Below are 14834 nucleotides of genomic sequence, written 5' to 3' on the forward strand. Positions count from 1 at the left end.
ATATTGAGTATTCAGACGGGGGGGTTGTAAAGCACAGCGAATTGGTATCTGCAAGCCCTGACACACACTAGGATAACTCCCATTAATCGATAAGAGAGTAGATTAAGAGAAGGTGGAAGAGTAGAGGATGGAGAGAGTTAAAGAGGATCGAGAGTGTTAAGAGGATGAGGGTGAGGATGGAGGGGGGGAGAAAAGAGCAGGAGAAAGAAAAAGAAAATAAGCGGTGGAGGGGGGGGGTTCATTGCTGCGCTATGATTGGCTGGAGTGTACCTCTGGTCACGCTACTGCAGAAATACATGTGACCCCGAGTTTGGAGCGTATCCCGGTCATGTGATATGAATATCAACTTTTGTGGAAAACAATGTTATACTCAGTTGCTGCAAACGATAACACAAAAACATCTCATCAGCAGCAAGAGAAAGTTGCGAAGACACTTCAGCTGTCCCAAGTCCCTTCATATCAGCAGGACTTGCGTCCCCATTGAAAACCTTTGGGTTTAGAAGATCTTTGGCAGTTGACAGTAACACCAAAGCTCAAGCCATTTGAAATTCTTATAAAACAATGTATATATATATATATATATATATATATATATATATAAAACCGATGCCAAAAATCATCGAAAGCCCAGATTCGCTGGTGGTCACCCACGCAACTTCTGATAGGCCGGCGAGTGGCTTCAGTGCTGCTGAGTGGACGGGAATCCCTATCCTACTCCAGTCTCGATGTTTGTATGTGAACAACGACAGCGGGGCTAAAAGAGGGATCAAGGGGATGCAGTATATGAACATGCTCACATCCTCCACAAGCGCGCGGAAGAAAGGGGGGATGGCACTTCTCCGACTGTTCCATCTATGTACCCATATAGTGATGTATGTATGTATGTATGTATGTATGTATGTATATCCGTGACATAGAAAGTGCCACGGCGCATGATCCTCCGCGGCGGATATTCCTCTTGATACATCTTACCGCTACACAGTCCAATAGGATATTTCTGTTTTGGACGTGGAAAATGGAAACCGCCATCTACATATATGTATATATGTATATATATACATGACTTCGTCAACTCCTTCCTCCTCCAGTTTCCGGCGTGTAAACAAGAGAAGATGTCGTTTTTATATCTACTGCATCTATTGCTCTGTTCTATTGCAGACTTTTCTCTGCTTCGCTCAAAACTGGCTGTAGAAGGATAGATGACCAACAGCGAGAAAAAACTGGCTGAGAGGAACGCCCCACGCTTTATACCCCATCTTCTGTGAATTTGGCAGTCACACTGTGACCCAGCTTCCCCTTATTCGAGCTAAAAGTTTATAGCTTAGACTCACCAACAGAAGAGTTGCTGCAAGCAATCAGCCGTAAGCTATTCAAAATGGTTTTCAGTCCATGCCCCCGAAGCCAGCGATCAAAGTTTTCAAACCCAAAGGCTGGGGATTCCCCGATCCCAGACAGTTTATCCCCCCCTGAACTTCCACCCAGATTCACTTCTGCCGTCGAAAACAATCTAAGTGAGGAAAGACTCGCTTTTGAGGCAATTTTTCGCTCTTCGACGTCCCGCACAAACACTCAGACCGCTCAAACTACCCCAGATGTTCAACAGTTTCCACGTACGACTGTCAATCGAACGAAAAATCTCAATTCCAAGGCCAGTCGGCTCAGTTTAGCTCAGCTTTCTCATAAAATTCGAAGGAGGCTCTCTAGGGAGTCACATGTGTCTAGAAAGTCCTCCAGGAAATTCAAGGAGTATGGCGCTAGTCAACATGGGTCAGCCTCCCAGGATGCAGACCTCCATACGAATTCCATCATCAATGTTGATTTTATGACTACCGGCGATGCGGAGTATGATAGTGATGCACGTTGTATTGGAACCCCGCAAATCACGGAATGTATCAGCAGCGGCATATCCGGTGTTCTTAATAATACCAGAATGGTGCTATCTAATTCCGGAAGCCCAAACGGGTCCTTGGGGATGAGCCGTGATTTGTTTCCAACTGGCTTTGATGGAACAGCACCTGGAATGTGGGATGAATCAACAGGCCAAGGATTTGATGGGCTCAATGACCGTTTCCATACAAGCCCCTGCTCTCTCAAATCCCCAGGCTTTGCACCTGTATCCATATCTAGTTCGTCAAATTGCATAGAAGACATAGGAAATCTTCCACGTGGTCAAGATGCCGATGGTCGACCACGTGCTCCGCGTCTAGAGTCGCCTCTGTATAGGTTTTCATGGGAATCTAATTGGGCTCCCAGAATTGATCGACAACCATTAGCTCCGACCTCCCAAAGGCTAAACTACCAGAGGATTCTCCCGGACTTTAGAAAAAGCCGAACTGATAGCCCAACGCCGGGATTTGAACCACAGGTATCCCAGTTCAAAGGAAAACATATCGTCACTGGCTCCAATACAATAGTATCCACCAGCAGTGAGTCATTCTATCTACTCAATAGCGAACGGACGAAATCTCTCAGCAACCTAAGCGCCCCTGTTAAAAACTTACCAGCCGGGCAGCAAATGATATCTCATACTCAAAGCAGGTTCATCGAAGATTTCAGTGAGAATGACCGATGTTCCAGTTGTGCCAGTGACCCTATAATTCGGAACAGTAAGTGTGACTTAAAAGATACAAGAAGGAGTTTCAGCGACGGGTGGCTGTCCGATGGCAAACGCCGGGGTTACGGCTATCGTTTTGTCGAGGAAGCAGATGAATATACATCAAAATCAGTACAACAGGGCAAAAAACGCAGAGCTATTGAAGAATACGCCGCTGGTGTTGAAAGCGTTGAACCATCGAACTTACCTGGAGAAGGATTATTAAGTCCGAAATATATTTTAGAAGACTCTAGAAGACTACACAGTGACTCAACTGCCGTCTGTCAGCAGAGCGATGCAAGCAATAACCAGGGGTATGAGTGGGAGCTTGGCTGTGAGGGCATGGGGTCTCAAGTGAGGCTAACAGGACTGCAGAAGAACGGCAACGATTTTGTTAATAGCCACAAAAAGTTCTTCTCATCGTGGGCTAGATTCCCAAGCCACAATAAGAACGCAAAAAGCCAGTCTGCTGGACACTCTGATAATGTGGTTGCCCGGGATTTCGCAACTCAGCAGCCGTCCGAGCCGAATAGCGACAAAAAGAGCAGCCCCATGCCACAAGCTGGAAATGACAAAACTGTTATACGTGTTTCTGCTAGAAAGAGTTCGGGGCTGTTTAACTGGATCACGCTGCATCGCTCCGATACCATTGATCGTAGGCGATACCGCGCTGGCTATAGGAGGGATGCCTCGAGAAGCAACGACCTGAGGGATCCGGATCTTGAAATTATCCCTGGGGGACCAACTGGTTACCCTATTTTTGAGCAAATTGGAGATATCAGGCTGGAAGTTAACCGACATAAGCAACGTATGAAAGCTCAGACACCGGTCGTTGCTCCGAAGAAAAAGGTCAAACCTCCCCCGACTCCTCTATTAGGGACATTTCATCCCGAAGATAAGCCGGATCTCTCTGCTTTCAACTTGATTGGGCTGGACAGTTCGATGGAGCCAGGTTCTGCGGACGGTTGGTCGCGCTTGTACGATGACTGCATTGGAACATTCTCTGATGAGGACCTGTTCATGTCTTGCTCTTCGAAGAACGTGTGTCATAGCGTAGATGTATCAAAGGGTACTCCTGAAGGTCCGATCGACAAGCAAAAATCCGACAAAATATCGACCAGCATGGATTTACGTAACTCAACTATGGAATTTAAGGAGGAACAACTTGTTAACGAGGTAGCGTCGAGGGATAGATTGCTTAAGCTAGTAGAGCGGGCCTGGGGGCAGTAGGGGACGGATTGTCTAGGTCTGGCTACGGAAGATCGGGATTCATCACAGATCATTGTGGAAAGGTTCCTGTGGTTTTTGAAATCGGCATGGAAGGTTTTGCGGGCCTTTTTGAAGTTGCTTTGTATCGAGAGTTTGAACATCCCCCGTCTTTTATTATATCCTTCTTTTTTTTTTTTTTTTTTTTTTTTTTTTTTTTTTTTTTTTTACCAAATATGTAAATGTGACGGATCGGAGGAGGTTGGCGTTATTTTTACCCCTGTCCCCGGCAACTTGCTGGTTGGTACGAAGTAGATTATCCATAGATATATGTTCAGATAAAGCGATAGGTCTTCTTGATAACATTTTGCTCATTAGGTATGTTCCAATTCAACTTCCGTCTGTTTCCAAAAAATATCGTGTCGTCACTGGTAGTTAAATGAAGTAGGATATGGGGATATACTCCAGCAGATATACATTTGAGACCTAGGACACAGGAAGTGAAGGCCCAACTGGTACAATTTCAAAGAAACCTTGGGATGTATGGAGCAACCAGGTTGAGCGGGTTACCGTTTTCAAACAGAAATTATTTACTAAATTATTCCTAACTCCGGTGTGCATCCATCCACCCCATCTGTCCCCTGTAGCGAAGAATCAGGTAGGTGTACTTAACTATTACAAAGTTAATAGCAAGGGTACAAAAGACTGCAAAAACCTAAAAAAAATCCACCCCAAACTCCCATAATCAGGAAAACTAAAACATGCTTCTCACCATCTACTTTCTCTGCCTCTTCGAACTCTTATCACTAACCGCGCTTAAAACACTGGCGCTCCGTTTGTGAGACCTGGTCGAGCCAGCGGCTCCTACACCCTCCGCGCCGGCCTCTTTCGCCCCTTCGTGAGTTTCATTGTTAAGAGCACCGGCTTCACTCTGCCCTCTCACCGCTGGCGCTTCTACGTCGACAGGAGCCGCAGCTACAGGAGTAGCATCTCCCTTGTCCTCTCCCACACCCTCTTTTCCTTTATTCTCCTGCTGATTCTCATCCGCTTGTCCTGCACCAGCATTCCCTCCTTCAGCTCTCCTAGCCTCCTGTTCCAACTTCTCCCTCTCCTTCCTTCCCCGATCTTGCTTAGCAGCCTCCAGAACACGAATTTCTCCCTCAACTTTCTCCGCAAACTTGCGCACGTCAAGCAGCAAATTGACCGAGTGTATCAGTTTTTCAAATTCCTTGCACACTTTCTCCGTCGGCATGACGAGGCGGGGTGGGATGGAAAGTTCAGTAAGCGCAGCAGCAAGTTTCTGTGATTGGATGTTGGATTTTGCCTGTGTGAGCTTTTGCGCCCTGTCATTGCGGAACTGGACGCCCGAGGCAAGACGGTCATGGCGGGTGACACCATACTTGGCTTCTTCGGCGGGAGTTAGGGTTTTGACGGCTGGTTGTTGGGCTGCAGCGCTGGCGGCAGCTTTCTTGGTCGTTGCGGGTACCGGTGCCGTGGCAGCAGGAGTCTGGGGCCTACTTTCGCGAGCGCTCTGAGGGGGGTTTTGAGCACCTGGTTGGCTGCTGGCAGGGCTGGACGTGCCGGTTTCTGGCCCCATAATTGAGCGTCTTTTCTTGTTTTTATCGGCATGCAGAAGAGATTGGAGGAGTTGCGATAAGCCTTGACTTGATTGGTACATCGTGGCATTACTGGTGCTGATCGGGGCTTCCAGTCTGGCGTAGAGTTCTCTTCGTTCTTCGATAAAAGTCTTTTCGTTGGCCACGATGCGTTTGAGTTCCTCCAGGAGAAGAGTTTCTTCATTAACTTCGTCCTTTGATCGGTTCAATTGTAAAATCGCCAAATCTTTGCGAGCTCTCTCTTGTTCAGGGTCATATTTCATCATCTTCTCGTGAAGGTCGAACTCTGTTTCAGACATCTCAGACGGTGGGTTCTCAAGTGCCAGCATGTTTGCGGCAACGGTATAATAGCGAGACTTCATCTCTTCCATCGTTCGACGTTTTGTCGTTGAGACAAGCGCGGTTAGGTCGCCCTCGGCTCCTCGTGGGTTTGGGGGATATTCGTATCTATCCACGATTACGACCCATCGTAAATCATATTCCTCGACGATTTCCATAAGATAGTCCGTCTCTTCACGACTCCAGTTATGGCTTTTTAGGTACCGATTGTATTGTTCATCTGTATACCGCTTTGGAACCTGGACTTTGACGTTATATTTCGCGAATGGATAGGGTTCCTCAGCTCTCTGTTCTGCGGTTTCGGTCTGCATTTTATCCTCCCAATCGGTCACTGCATTTTCGCGGGAGGGTGCTTCGTTACCGGGAACACGTTTTCGCTGCCAGTGTCGGAGAACAAGGCCATCGGAACGGGCGTCGTTTTCAAACGGTGCCATCTCCCTACAATGGGTGAACCGCATCAGCACGAGTATTTCCAAAGACCATATCCCGATATAATAAGCCTTAAAGCCTTACCATGGCCGCACTTTCAGTTTGCTCACCCATTTCCGCCGTCCCTTGTATTTATTCTCGTTTAGAGCGATTGGCGGAGCACGCTCGCCAAGAAGAGCAAAGAGCTCGCGAGTAATACCCTCTATCAAAGTGTATCTTTGTTACCTCACAGAAGAATCAAAATAAAAAGTCCAAAGTTCCGCTTACCAGGTCTTTTTTCAACGACTTTTTGTTTCTTGTGAGGTCTAGGATGCCCGCCATCGACGGGCAGATCGAGCATATCACGGACATCTGCGACGGCCATGCTGCCGATGCGGAGCACGATGTCGCGCCCAGAAACAATATAGAGTAAGGAAATAGACAAGGCCTCTAGATATAGATATCCCTTGTAGAAAAGGAAATGGGTTTAAGATGAAAATGTGGATTTATTGATAAGTTTGACCAGTGCAAGTCGTTCTTTGTGACGGAAATCTGGGGGAGCCAGGTTCCAAAATGCGGATGTTTGCACTGTTTGCATCTATGTGACCTTCGAAGTGGACACTTCAACGCTCCGGCTGCAACTTAAACCCCCGTATATTAAATTATTTCAGGATCAACGGATCAACACAGGCTCAAAATTTCAGGGAGCTCTGCAATTCCAGCCGTTCCCTGGCTTGAATCTCCATCATGACGTCGCGTTCTCAGCCCTGGCTGTCGTCCTTTTTCGCAACAATTGCGATCCTCACCCTCTTGACTCCTGTACACTCCCTCTATTTCTACATCCAACCAAAGCATCAAAAATGCTTCTTTGAGGAACTGCCTCATGGTACTCTAGTTGTTGGTTAGCATTTCTTTGAATCCGTGATATATTGCACTTCGCCAATCTCTCTAATGAATTTGAGTGGATTTTTTGTACTGACTCTGTCTGGCGCCAGGTCATTACAAGGCTGAAGTCTTACAGCCGGAAACCAACCTTTACACTACGGATCCTGCTGTTGGCATTACTATTACGGTAGATGAGACATTTGATAATGATCACCGCGTCGTCTTCCAGCGTGGAGGGAATGCTGGACGTTTCACCTTCTCCGCCGCAGATGCCGGCCAGCACAAGCTCTGTTTCACCCCAGACACCGGTTCTGGAGGATGGCTTGCGGGTTCGCCTGCGGTTAAATTGACCGTCGACATGGCCATTGGAGAAACCAGCAAAATCGAGAGTGAAGATAAATCTAAAATGGAAGATATGGCTCAGAGAGTCAAAAATCTCAATAGCAGACTTCAAGATATCCGCCGAGAGCAGGTTTTCCAACGGGTATGTGATATTATGTTATATCCCTCTACGGGCTACTAAATTTCACTATACTGATCTCACTCTCATCATAGGAACGGGAAGCATTGTTCCGCGACCAATCTGAAGCCACCAACGCCAGAGTGGTCCGCTGGACTCTAATCCAACTCGCCCTTCTTTCACTGACTTGCGCATGGCAACTCTCCCACCTCCGATCCTTTTTCATTAAACAAAAACTTACATGATCGATGCTACACCTTGTTACTTTTTACGATGCCCTCTTTCTTGCTGGCGTTTCGGAGATGTGGGTGGGAAAGTGGCTCCGTATTTAGGCGTGTGAGAGAGAATTTTAACGAGAACAGAAGAAGGGGGGGGGGTTTATTCGGGGATCCTTTTGGTCCTTGTTTGGTAGGATTCGGTATGCATTGTTTCGCGCTTCTCTCTTTTCTTCTTAAATTATTTCTGTCTGAGGATTCCAGTGTGCATGGTTATAATGTGTTTGTTCACGGATACCTTGTCAATCACCATGCTCGCGTTACATCAAGGTAAAACATCGACTGGTCTTCTTTTTCTTATCTTATATACTATCTCATTTGGGTATTCCCATAATCTACATATTTTTACGCTCGGATTCTCACTCCCAAATTAAATTTGAACTGTACGCCGGTATTCTCATATCGGTAACGAGGTCAATTCCAGCCATGTAAGTGCATCACGCCAACTTCCTTCGAAGTTCATACATTGCAATTCAAAAGAAACAATAAAGTACCTGGGTTCTGACTTGGATTAGTTGAGCATAAAAACTAACTCACTCTTTTAAAGGCATGTCTGTGCCTCAACTTTTGAAGAAAACTGCAACCCGCAAACATTTGAATACATGTTTTAACTTGATAAAGCAATTGAAAAATCGAGATATGAAGAGAAATTCATCACCTACTTTGGCAACGAACAAACGTGAAATCTTGCGATTTCTGTGACCAGGTAACAAGAAAATAATAGGAAAAACTGGTTCAAGTTCCAAGGTGGAAATTGCCGCCAGGGGGCCAACTGGGAATGCAGTATAGGTTAAAATCAAATGAAGAGTGAAGATGTGTCGCTGCTTAGCCCCTCTATTACCAGATTCTTCGAAGCGGACAAAGGCTTCGAAGGGAAGAAATCCAGATTTAAGATAAAATATGACAAGATAAAAGAGAAGAAAGAAAAATGAATAATGCAAAGAAAGGACCCGATCGAAAGGAGAAAACCACCTAGAAAAGAAACCGCCGTAATGGAAACAAATATGGAAAGAGAAGAAACTCTTAAAGCCAGTAAGTTGTGTCTCATATATATTCCGACATAACTTGAAATGAGATGGCGTGTTTTACTTAAACGTGAAACGGCTGTCCTTCGATCCAGCCATAGCGGCGTTCCCTGCCCATGCGATAGGGTGAACGAGGAACTAGGCTTTCAACGTCCAGAGACAGACCCAGTCCCCTCCAGGCCACCGACAGACCCAGCGGGGTGAATAGAGGCAAAGATGAAATACTAACAGAAGTGGTAGAGCTGCGGTCATCAGCTTCCTTCCGACTGTAAATTGTGCTTCCTCGCGAACTACCCCTTTCCTCATCTTCATCAACCGTGGCAACGGTGGACATGATGTACATCGGGGGAGATTCTGACCGTTCAAGCGGTTCATCGATATGGGACGTGTTGCTGTACTCGTCAGTGACATCAAGCTCCTTGAGCTCTTCTTCACTTGTTACCGGATTCATTCGCAGGGGGCGAATAACTGTTTCGTTTAAGATGGAGTCAGTTGTTGGGTTCTGGGCATCAAAGTCCTCATGGCCTTCCATGGGCAAATCCTGTTTGAAATGACTGTATTCTTCGGGCATTTCGTCTGTTGCAAGAGTATTCCCATGCCTAACACTCTCTATGGCTACAATAGCGGTGTTCAGAGTGGTAAATCCCATGAAGTTTTTAACTTTATGCGACATTGTCTTGAATTGCACGGCAGGGGAAGAAAGTTCTGCAGTTGACAGGTCTTGGCAACCCAATGTTAGTTCACTTTTGCACATTCACCTTTTGCAAATAAAGAGGAATGGAGGGCTACAAGAGATGACAGACGTAGTTGATACCCCATCTCCTTTCTACCACGTCCAATACGTTTCGCTAGGTAGCTCTGAAACTTTTGCAGCAGTCTGGATTTGAAACCATGACGAGCCCCGTGGTTCATGGAGCTTCCAGACGTTGCAGCTACAGGTTTTTCCTCCAGATTTCCCGTTAGCTACCTGGTAGCAAACTCCTTAAAATGCTACTTGAGTAGAGCAACACCCAGCCCCAGTTTGATAACGTTACCTTTGTTGGCTGGGTTGATGCCTCCAGCTTGAGAAACAAACGCGTCTTCCGTCTCCCCACCGGGTGACATCCCCATAGCCTCTACTCTTTCGTTTTCCTGTCGAAAGCTTTCTAGAACTGAAAAAAATAATGGATTAATTTAGAGGTGAATGAAGGTTTACGAACTGGGGTTCAGCACATGAGAACGAGATGAAATGTTGAAGATGGCAACTATTGGACAGGAAAGGGGTTGAGAATAGGGACAGTCAAGATGGCACGTGCACCTTTGTCCAGCAAGCAGCGCATCTGAAGAAGGCAGCTTCCTTGGGTAAGACACTCTCATGCACTGGTCGAATTGACTCTTCATTTGGACTGACAGCTGCTCATCAGAGATATCTAGCTGAGATACAGTCTTATAGGCTCATTGTATCTGACAAAACTTGATCAGTCACAGTACATTCAGTTAATCTTTCGGCGAGAGAGAAGTCTGATTCAAAGCAGAAGCAAATGCCATATAAAGGCTGGAATAGAGACAAACATATCTCATGATTCCATGGTCCTGTTTGACAAATGGGTTGCTCTATTGGGCTGTACTATATATCATTCTGATCCAAAAATGATCAAAAGAACAGCATAAACCTGTTTCTGATAAACACGAAAGAAGCCAACAAGCCCAAGGGTCTTATCTCTGTGCACTTCCATATACAACTGCAGCGAGACAATATGCATTTTCCCTGCGTTGGCCTATATCCACACCTTGGGATATCAAAAGCAGACATAGTAATCCCTTTCTCAGGGGAAACAGCATAAAAAAATACTACGCGTTAACGCAGCACATACACCCTCAAGATCATCGACAAGAAACTGCGATGATGATAGCTCTGAGTCGTATAAAATTATCCAGTGGAATTCATCTTCATATTGTGAAGGGAATCGGCAAATATGGACCAGAAAAAAGAGTGTCTTCTGTGAGTGGGTTTGAAGGGGTTGGATAACAGCATCAAGTGGATTGATCGGGAGCTTGCGCAACTAGAAGACCAGTGGCAAATAAAACAAAGAGAAACAATTGATTGTCCTGTGTTGTTGCTGTCAAGGTTAGATTTTCCAAGTTAAACAGGGAACGTCTCCACAACTCCTTTAAATGCCGAGGTTATTAGTAGAAGTGCTGTTTAAGCTATCACGATCCCCTCAGCGCTGTGGAACTTTTTCGAGAAATATATGGCTGTGGAACAGTGGGGTTCCGAGGGCGTTTACGCTGGACAGGTGTGAACCACCAAGCAAGTAAACCTTAGTAGAGTCGAAAAATCCTCAGAACTCCAATCATATCGAATGGTTACCCCCTTCTTTTCACAAACTTTCGAATCTAGAGATCCGACACAGCCATGCCATACTGTCTCAAGGGAAGAAATATTCTAATTACAGGAGGCTCAAGGTTCGTTTACTGGCAATTCTACCCGCCACGAAGCCGCTTCTGAACATGCCCAAACAACCCAATCTAAGGAGAGGGGAGAAAATCAAGAAGGAGGAAGAATGCATAAATGAATCTAAATTCTAATTCTTCGCTTCCTCTGTGAAGAGGTCTAGGAGCTCTCGTAGCCAAAAAGTTCGCGGCTGAGGGTTCCAACATCGCAATCAACTACGTCTCAAACGAAGCTCGTGCAAAGGGAACTGCTGAGGAATTGGAAAAGAAGTATAATGCTAAGGTCGTTCTTGTGCAAGCAGTACGTTCCAGGATTTCGAACTTGCAACTGTAGGGGGAAATCACGTGCTGATATCAAGACAATATTGATTATTCTACAGGATGTAGGCATCCAGGCAGATTGCATTAGGCTGGTCAAGGAAACGATTGCGCGGCTGGGAGGGCTTGATATTGTGATATCTAATGCTGTACGAGTTCCATTTCACTTTTCTTCTCATGGAAGTAGAGAAAGAGAAGTTGAAGTAATAGAAAAGACACTTTTAACTAAACATATAATGAATTTTCTAGGGCTGGACAAAATTCTCCAGATTCGGAGATCTGAATGGATTGAACGAAGCGGAATGGGACAAGGTATGTATTTTTTAGTCCAATTCCTATGAACATTAGGAAGGATATATAAAATGCTAATCTCCCACCTCCACCCTCTAACAACAGTGCTGGGCAACTAATGTTAAAGCAAACTTGCACATATTCCGAGAGGCAGAGCCAACTTTCAACGCGAATCCCGAAGACGGTGTCTTTATCATGACATCATCCACTGCGGTCAGTATTATATTCCATTAGACGGTATAGGAAGAAGGCGTTTAGGCTAAAGAATGCTTCAGGGTATTTCCCAAGCAGGGAGTAGCATGGCGTACTCCGTTTCTAAAGCTGCAGGTGGGCAAATCCGCACTTCCTACATAGAACTCTACATAGAACTCTCCATCGCCCATCCTAGCTGACTCATAATAGGACTGCATCTGATGAAAGCACTGGCTTCAACTCAGGGATCGAAGATCCGCACCAATGCTGTTCTACCAGGACTTATCCTCACGGAATGGGTATGTGCAGCCCGGATAGCTATCTGGCTGTCGATACATATATGTTAATATCCAAGGCAGGGCGAGAAATTCCCCAAGGAGGCAATCAACATATACGAAGAGAAGGCCGTCCTAAAGCATGTAGTAAGTAACTATATACCGTAAATTCATACTAGAAAAGAGTGTTGATGAAATGCCCTAACCACGTGCATCACAAAGCCTGATCTTGAGGACTGCGCCGATGTATTTATCACGCTTGCCAAAAATACGTCCATGACTGGGCAACAGATCCAAGTTGGTATGGATATCTTTATCTCCAGAATCATTGGTTGAAAGGAAATTATTGATTATGGAAAATTTAGATTCGGGCTGCTTCATTCGATAATGTTGCTCCTTCCGGCAGAGGAAGAAATGAATGCGTCAAGCTGTTTTTAAGCTAACAACGGATGTGGGAGGGATAGAGAACCTGTATAAACTCCGATCTCGTTATTTGAACTCCTCGAATATAACAATAATGCAACAAAATACATATAGATCGTGCTCAGGACCGCCTCGCGTAAACTAGTAGGGGTGTCATAGGAAGTTCGTAAGAAAATTAATAACTCAATATGTACTCTATATCGCCCAATATTCAATATTTGTATTATTCAAGGCCTGCAAAAAATCTAGCGAGCTGTGGAGAACATATAGGTTGTAGATCCAACATATTAGCTTTCTTCGCAGCTCGATAAGCAGGTGCTGATGATTGACCTTGAACTTTGATTTCGTGTATCCGGAAAACCTTCTTGTCACTCGTAGTTATGTATAAGAATTGATCTAATCCATCAGCTTTAGTCTCTGGATCTGGAACCGCGAATACCAACCCAGGATCGATTTGGGTCGAGCAGGGGCTGCCCGGGATAGATTCAACAGTTTCCATCTTGGTGAATATAACTCTCTTTTGCTCGAAATTACCGCCGGGGGCAACCCGAACAACAGCATTGTTCCACAACGGCCCAAGGACCCGTTGGCATCGACTTATTTCATCTGCAGTCCAGGATTTCCAATTGATATGTCGGTCTTCCGGTGTGATCTTCCCGGCATACCGAAGAGAAACTCCTTCAACTGGTTTAAACCATCCCACGCCTTTCAGAGGGGGAACAAAAACACGATTTCTAATACCCTCCACGAGCATCTGTGCGCCTTTCTCAGACACCAAATTCAACAGACGCGGAACATCGCACGTATCTGGATCCGGTATGCTGAAGCCTGGAGGTGGTGTTTGATCAAGGATCATTCCGTGGTCAAACTTCTTCGCATCAAGTGTCTGGAGTGTAACTCCCGTTCTCGTCTCTCCGGCTAAGAGCGTATGGTGTAAAGGGGCAGGCCCTCGAAAACTGAATATATTCAGTTAGATTGGCCACCAAACCAGTGGGTAGGATAAAACTTACTCTGGAAGTAAGGAAGGGTGAACATTAAGACCTCCATATTTTGCAGTGCTTAGTATTCGTTGTGGGACGAAAAGACCAAATGAAACAGCAATGATCAAATTGATGTCAGCCCCTTGCGGTCGCGGAGGCTACTCATTGAAAAGGTCAGATGACGCGATATGCTAGCTTCTATTTATGTAAAGGATACTCACTTTCCAGCCAGTAAACGTGTCGATTTCATGGATCGGGAGTGACAGTTGGGTTGCAGCAGCTTTAATTGGGACTTTATTCTCAACGTTAGCCTAGTTGCTCAGATATGACTATTGATATAAGTATAAGCACCTTCACGAAAGGTTTTTAAACCTCGCCCAACTCTCTTCCCAGGCCTGCAAACAACGTCAATTGAGGCAATTGTTCCCGGATTATTGACATGTTCTTTGTAAAGGGAATTCAGCGATGCAATGCTGAAGTTATCAGAGCCGCAGAAGAGAATCCTTAAAGGGTCGCATGTCTTGGTGGAAGTAAATCGAACGCCAAAATACGTCGGACAAGCCAGCAACGGCCGATGCAGAAAGAGCCCCGAGGTCACCATATATTCATCTGTCCATGAGAGAAATCTGAGCTGCTGGGAAACTGAAATTGTGGTTTAAAGAAGCTGTCGCGGAGAGAGTGCATGTACATCACGTGACTGTATGGGTCTCAGAACTTACAGGTAATTAGTTTAGCTAACTAACTAGTTAACTAATAACTTAACATTCTCTACAATTAGTTTGCCTCCTGATACTTCAAATAGGATAATTATCTTCTTCAACAAAGATTTATTTATCTTTAAAAGTCTCTCTGATTTCATTAACAAACTGCAACCTTGGACACTCCGTCGGAAACTCAATTATAACTACCCAGTTTGGAATAGCGCATATGAAAGTGGGTAACTAGTTAAACCAACAGTTGAAATCCCGCTGAAGCATGTGAGGAACTGAAGTAAACCAACAGCATCAAGCTCTAGAAAGTAACCCGTTTCAAACCCAAATCTTTCGTTTCCGTGTGTACGTCTATTATTAACACTCACATTCAGCCATGCTATCGTTGAGGAGCGTCCGATAAAC

General features: G+C 45.3%; 7 protein-coding genes across 7 annotated transcripts; 4 read left to right on the forward strand and 3 right to left on the reverse strand.

Moving 5' to 3' along the window:
* Positions 1 to 606: 606 nt before the first annotated feature.
* On the forward strand, positions 607 to 962 carry PAAG_12437 (hypothetical protein; the record flags this gene model as incomplete). Its single annotated transcript, XM_015847925.1, has 2 exons — positions 607 to 876; positions 918 to 962. The coding sequence occupies 2 exons, from the start codon at positions 607 to 609 to the stop codon at positions 960 to 962; spliced, it is 315 nt and encodes a 104-aa protein (XP_015702464.1).
* A 413-nt stretch (positions 963 to 1375) lies between these two features.
* PAAG_12438 (hypothetical protein) lies at positions 1376 to 3823 on the forward strand (the record flags this gene model as incomplete). The annotated part of the gene is made up of 1 exon (XM_002790282.2): positions 1376 to 3823. One exon carries the CDS (start codon positions 1376 to 1378, stop codon positions 3821 to 3823), a length of 2448 nt encoding a protein of 815 aa, XP_002790328.2.
* Positions 3824 to 4574: 751 nt separating this feature from the next.
* PAAG_07628 (SWR1-complex protein) lies at positions 4575 to 6547 on the reverse strand (the record flags this gene model as incomplete). Its single annotated transcript, XM_015846280.1, has 3 exons — positions 4575 to 6192; positions 6268 to 6385; positions 6451 to 6547. 3 exons carry the CDS (start codon positions 6545 to 6547, stop codon positions 4575 to 4577), a joined length of 1833 nt encoding a protein of 610 aa, XP_015700763.1.
* Positions 6548 to 6909: 362 nt separating this feature from the next.
* On the forward strand, positions 6910 to 7752 carry PAAG_07629 (endosomal cargo receptor (Erp5); the record flags this gene model as incomplete). The annotated part of the gene is made up of 3 exons (XM_002790284.2): positions 6910 to 7063; positions 7158 to 7531; positions 7603 to 7752. 3 exons carry the CDS (start codon positions 6910 to 6912, stop codon positions 7750 to 7752), a joined length of 678 nt encoding a protein of 225 aa, XP_002790330.1.
* Positions 7753 to 8871: 1119 nt separating this feature from the next.
* PAAG_07630 (hypothetical protein) lies at positions 8872 to 9911 on the reverse strand (the record flags this gene model as incomplete). Its single annotated transcript, XM_002790285.1, has 3 exons — positions 8872 to 9527; positions 9611 to 9739; positions 9842 to 9911. The coding sequence occupies 3 exons, from the start codon at positions 9909 to 9911 to the stop codon at positions 8872 to 8874; spliced, it is 855 nt and encodes a 284-aa protein (XP_002790331.1).
* A 1291-nt stretch (positions 9912 to 11202) lies between these two features.
* Positions 11203 to 12652, forward strand: PAAG_07631 (short chain dehydrogenase/reductase family protein; the record flags this gene model as incomplete). The annotated part of the gene is made up of 9 exons (XM_002790286.2): positions 11203 to 11252; positions 11397 to 11541; positions 11621 to 11707; positions 11808 to 11870; positions 11955 to 12062; positions 12125 to 12176; positions 12252 to 12340; positions 12401 to 12463; positions 12539 to 12652. 9 exons carry the CDS (start codon positions 11203 to 11205, stop codon positions 12650 to 12652), a joined length of 771 nt encoding a protein of 256 aa, XP_002790332.2.
* Positions 12653 to 12962: 310 nt separating this feature from the next.
* PAAG_07632 (methionyl-tRNA formyltransferase) lies at positions 12963 to 14320 on the reverse strand (the record flags this gene model as incomplete). The annotated part of the gene is made up of 4 exons (XM_002790287.2): positions 12963 to 13695; positions 13750 to 13877; positions 13941 to 14011; positions 14071 to 14320. The coding sequence occupies 4 exons, from the start codon at positions 14318 to 14320 to the stop codon at positions 12963 to 12965; spliced, it is 1182 nt and encodes a 393-aa protein (XP_002790333.1).
* Between the last annotated feature and the right edge of the window lie 514 nt (positions 14321 to 14834).

Source organism: Paracoccidioides lutzii (assembly GCF_000150705.2).
Source record: "Paracoccidioides lutzii Pb01 unplaced genomic scaffold supercont2.26, whole genome shotgun sequence".
NCBI classification, from domain to species: Eukaryota; Fungi; Ascomycota; class Eurotiomycetes; order Onygenales; family Ajellomycetaceae; genus Paracoccidioides; species Paracoccidioides lutzii.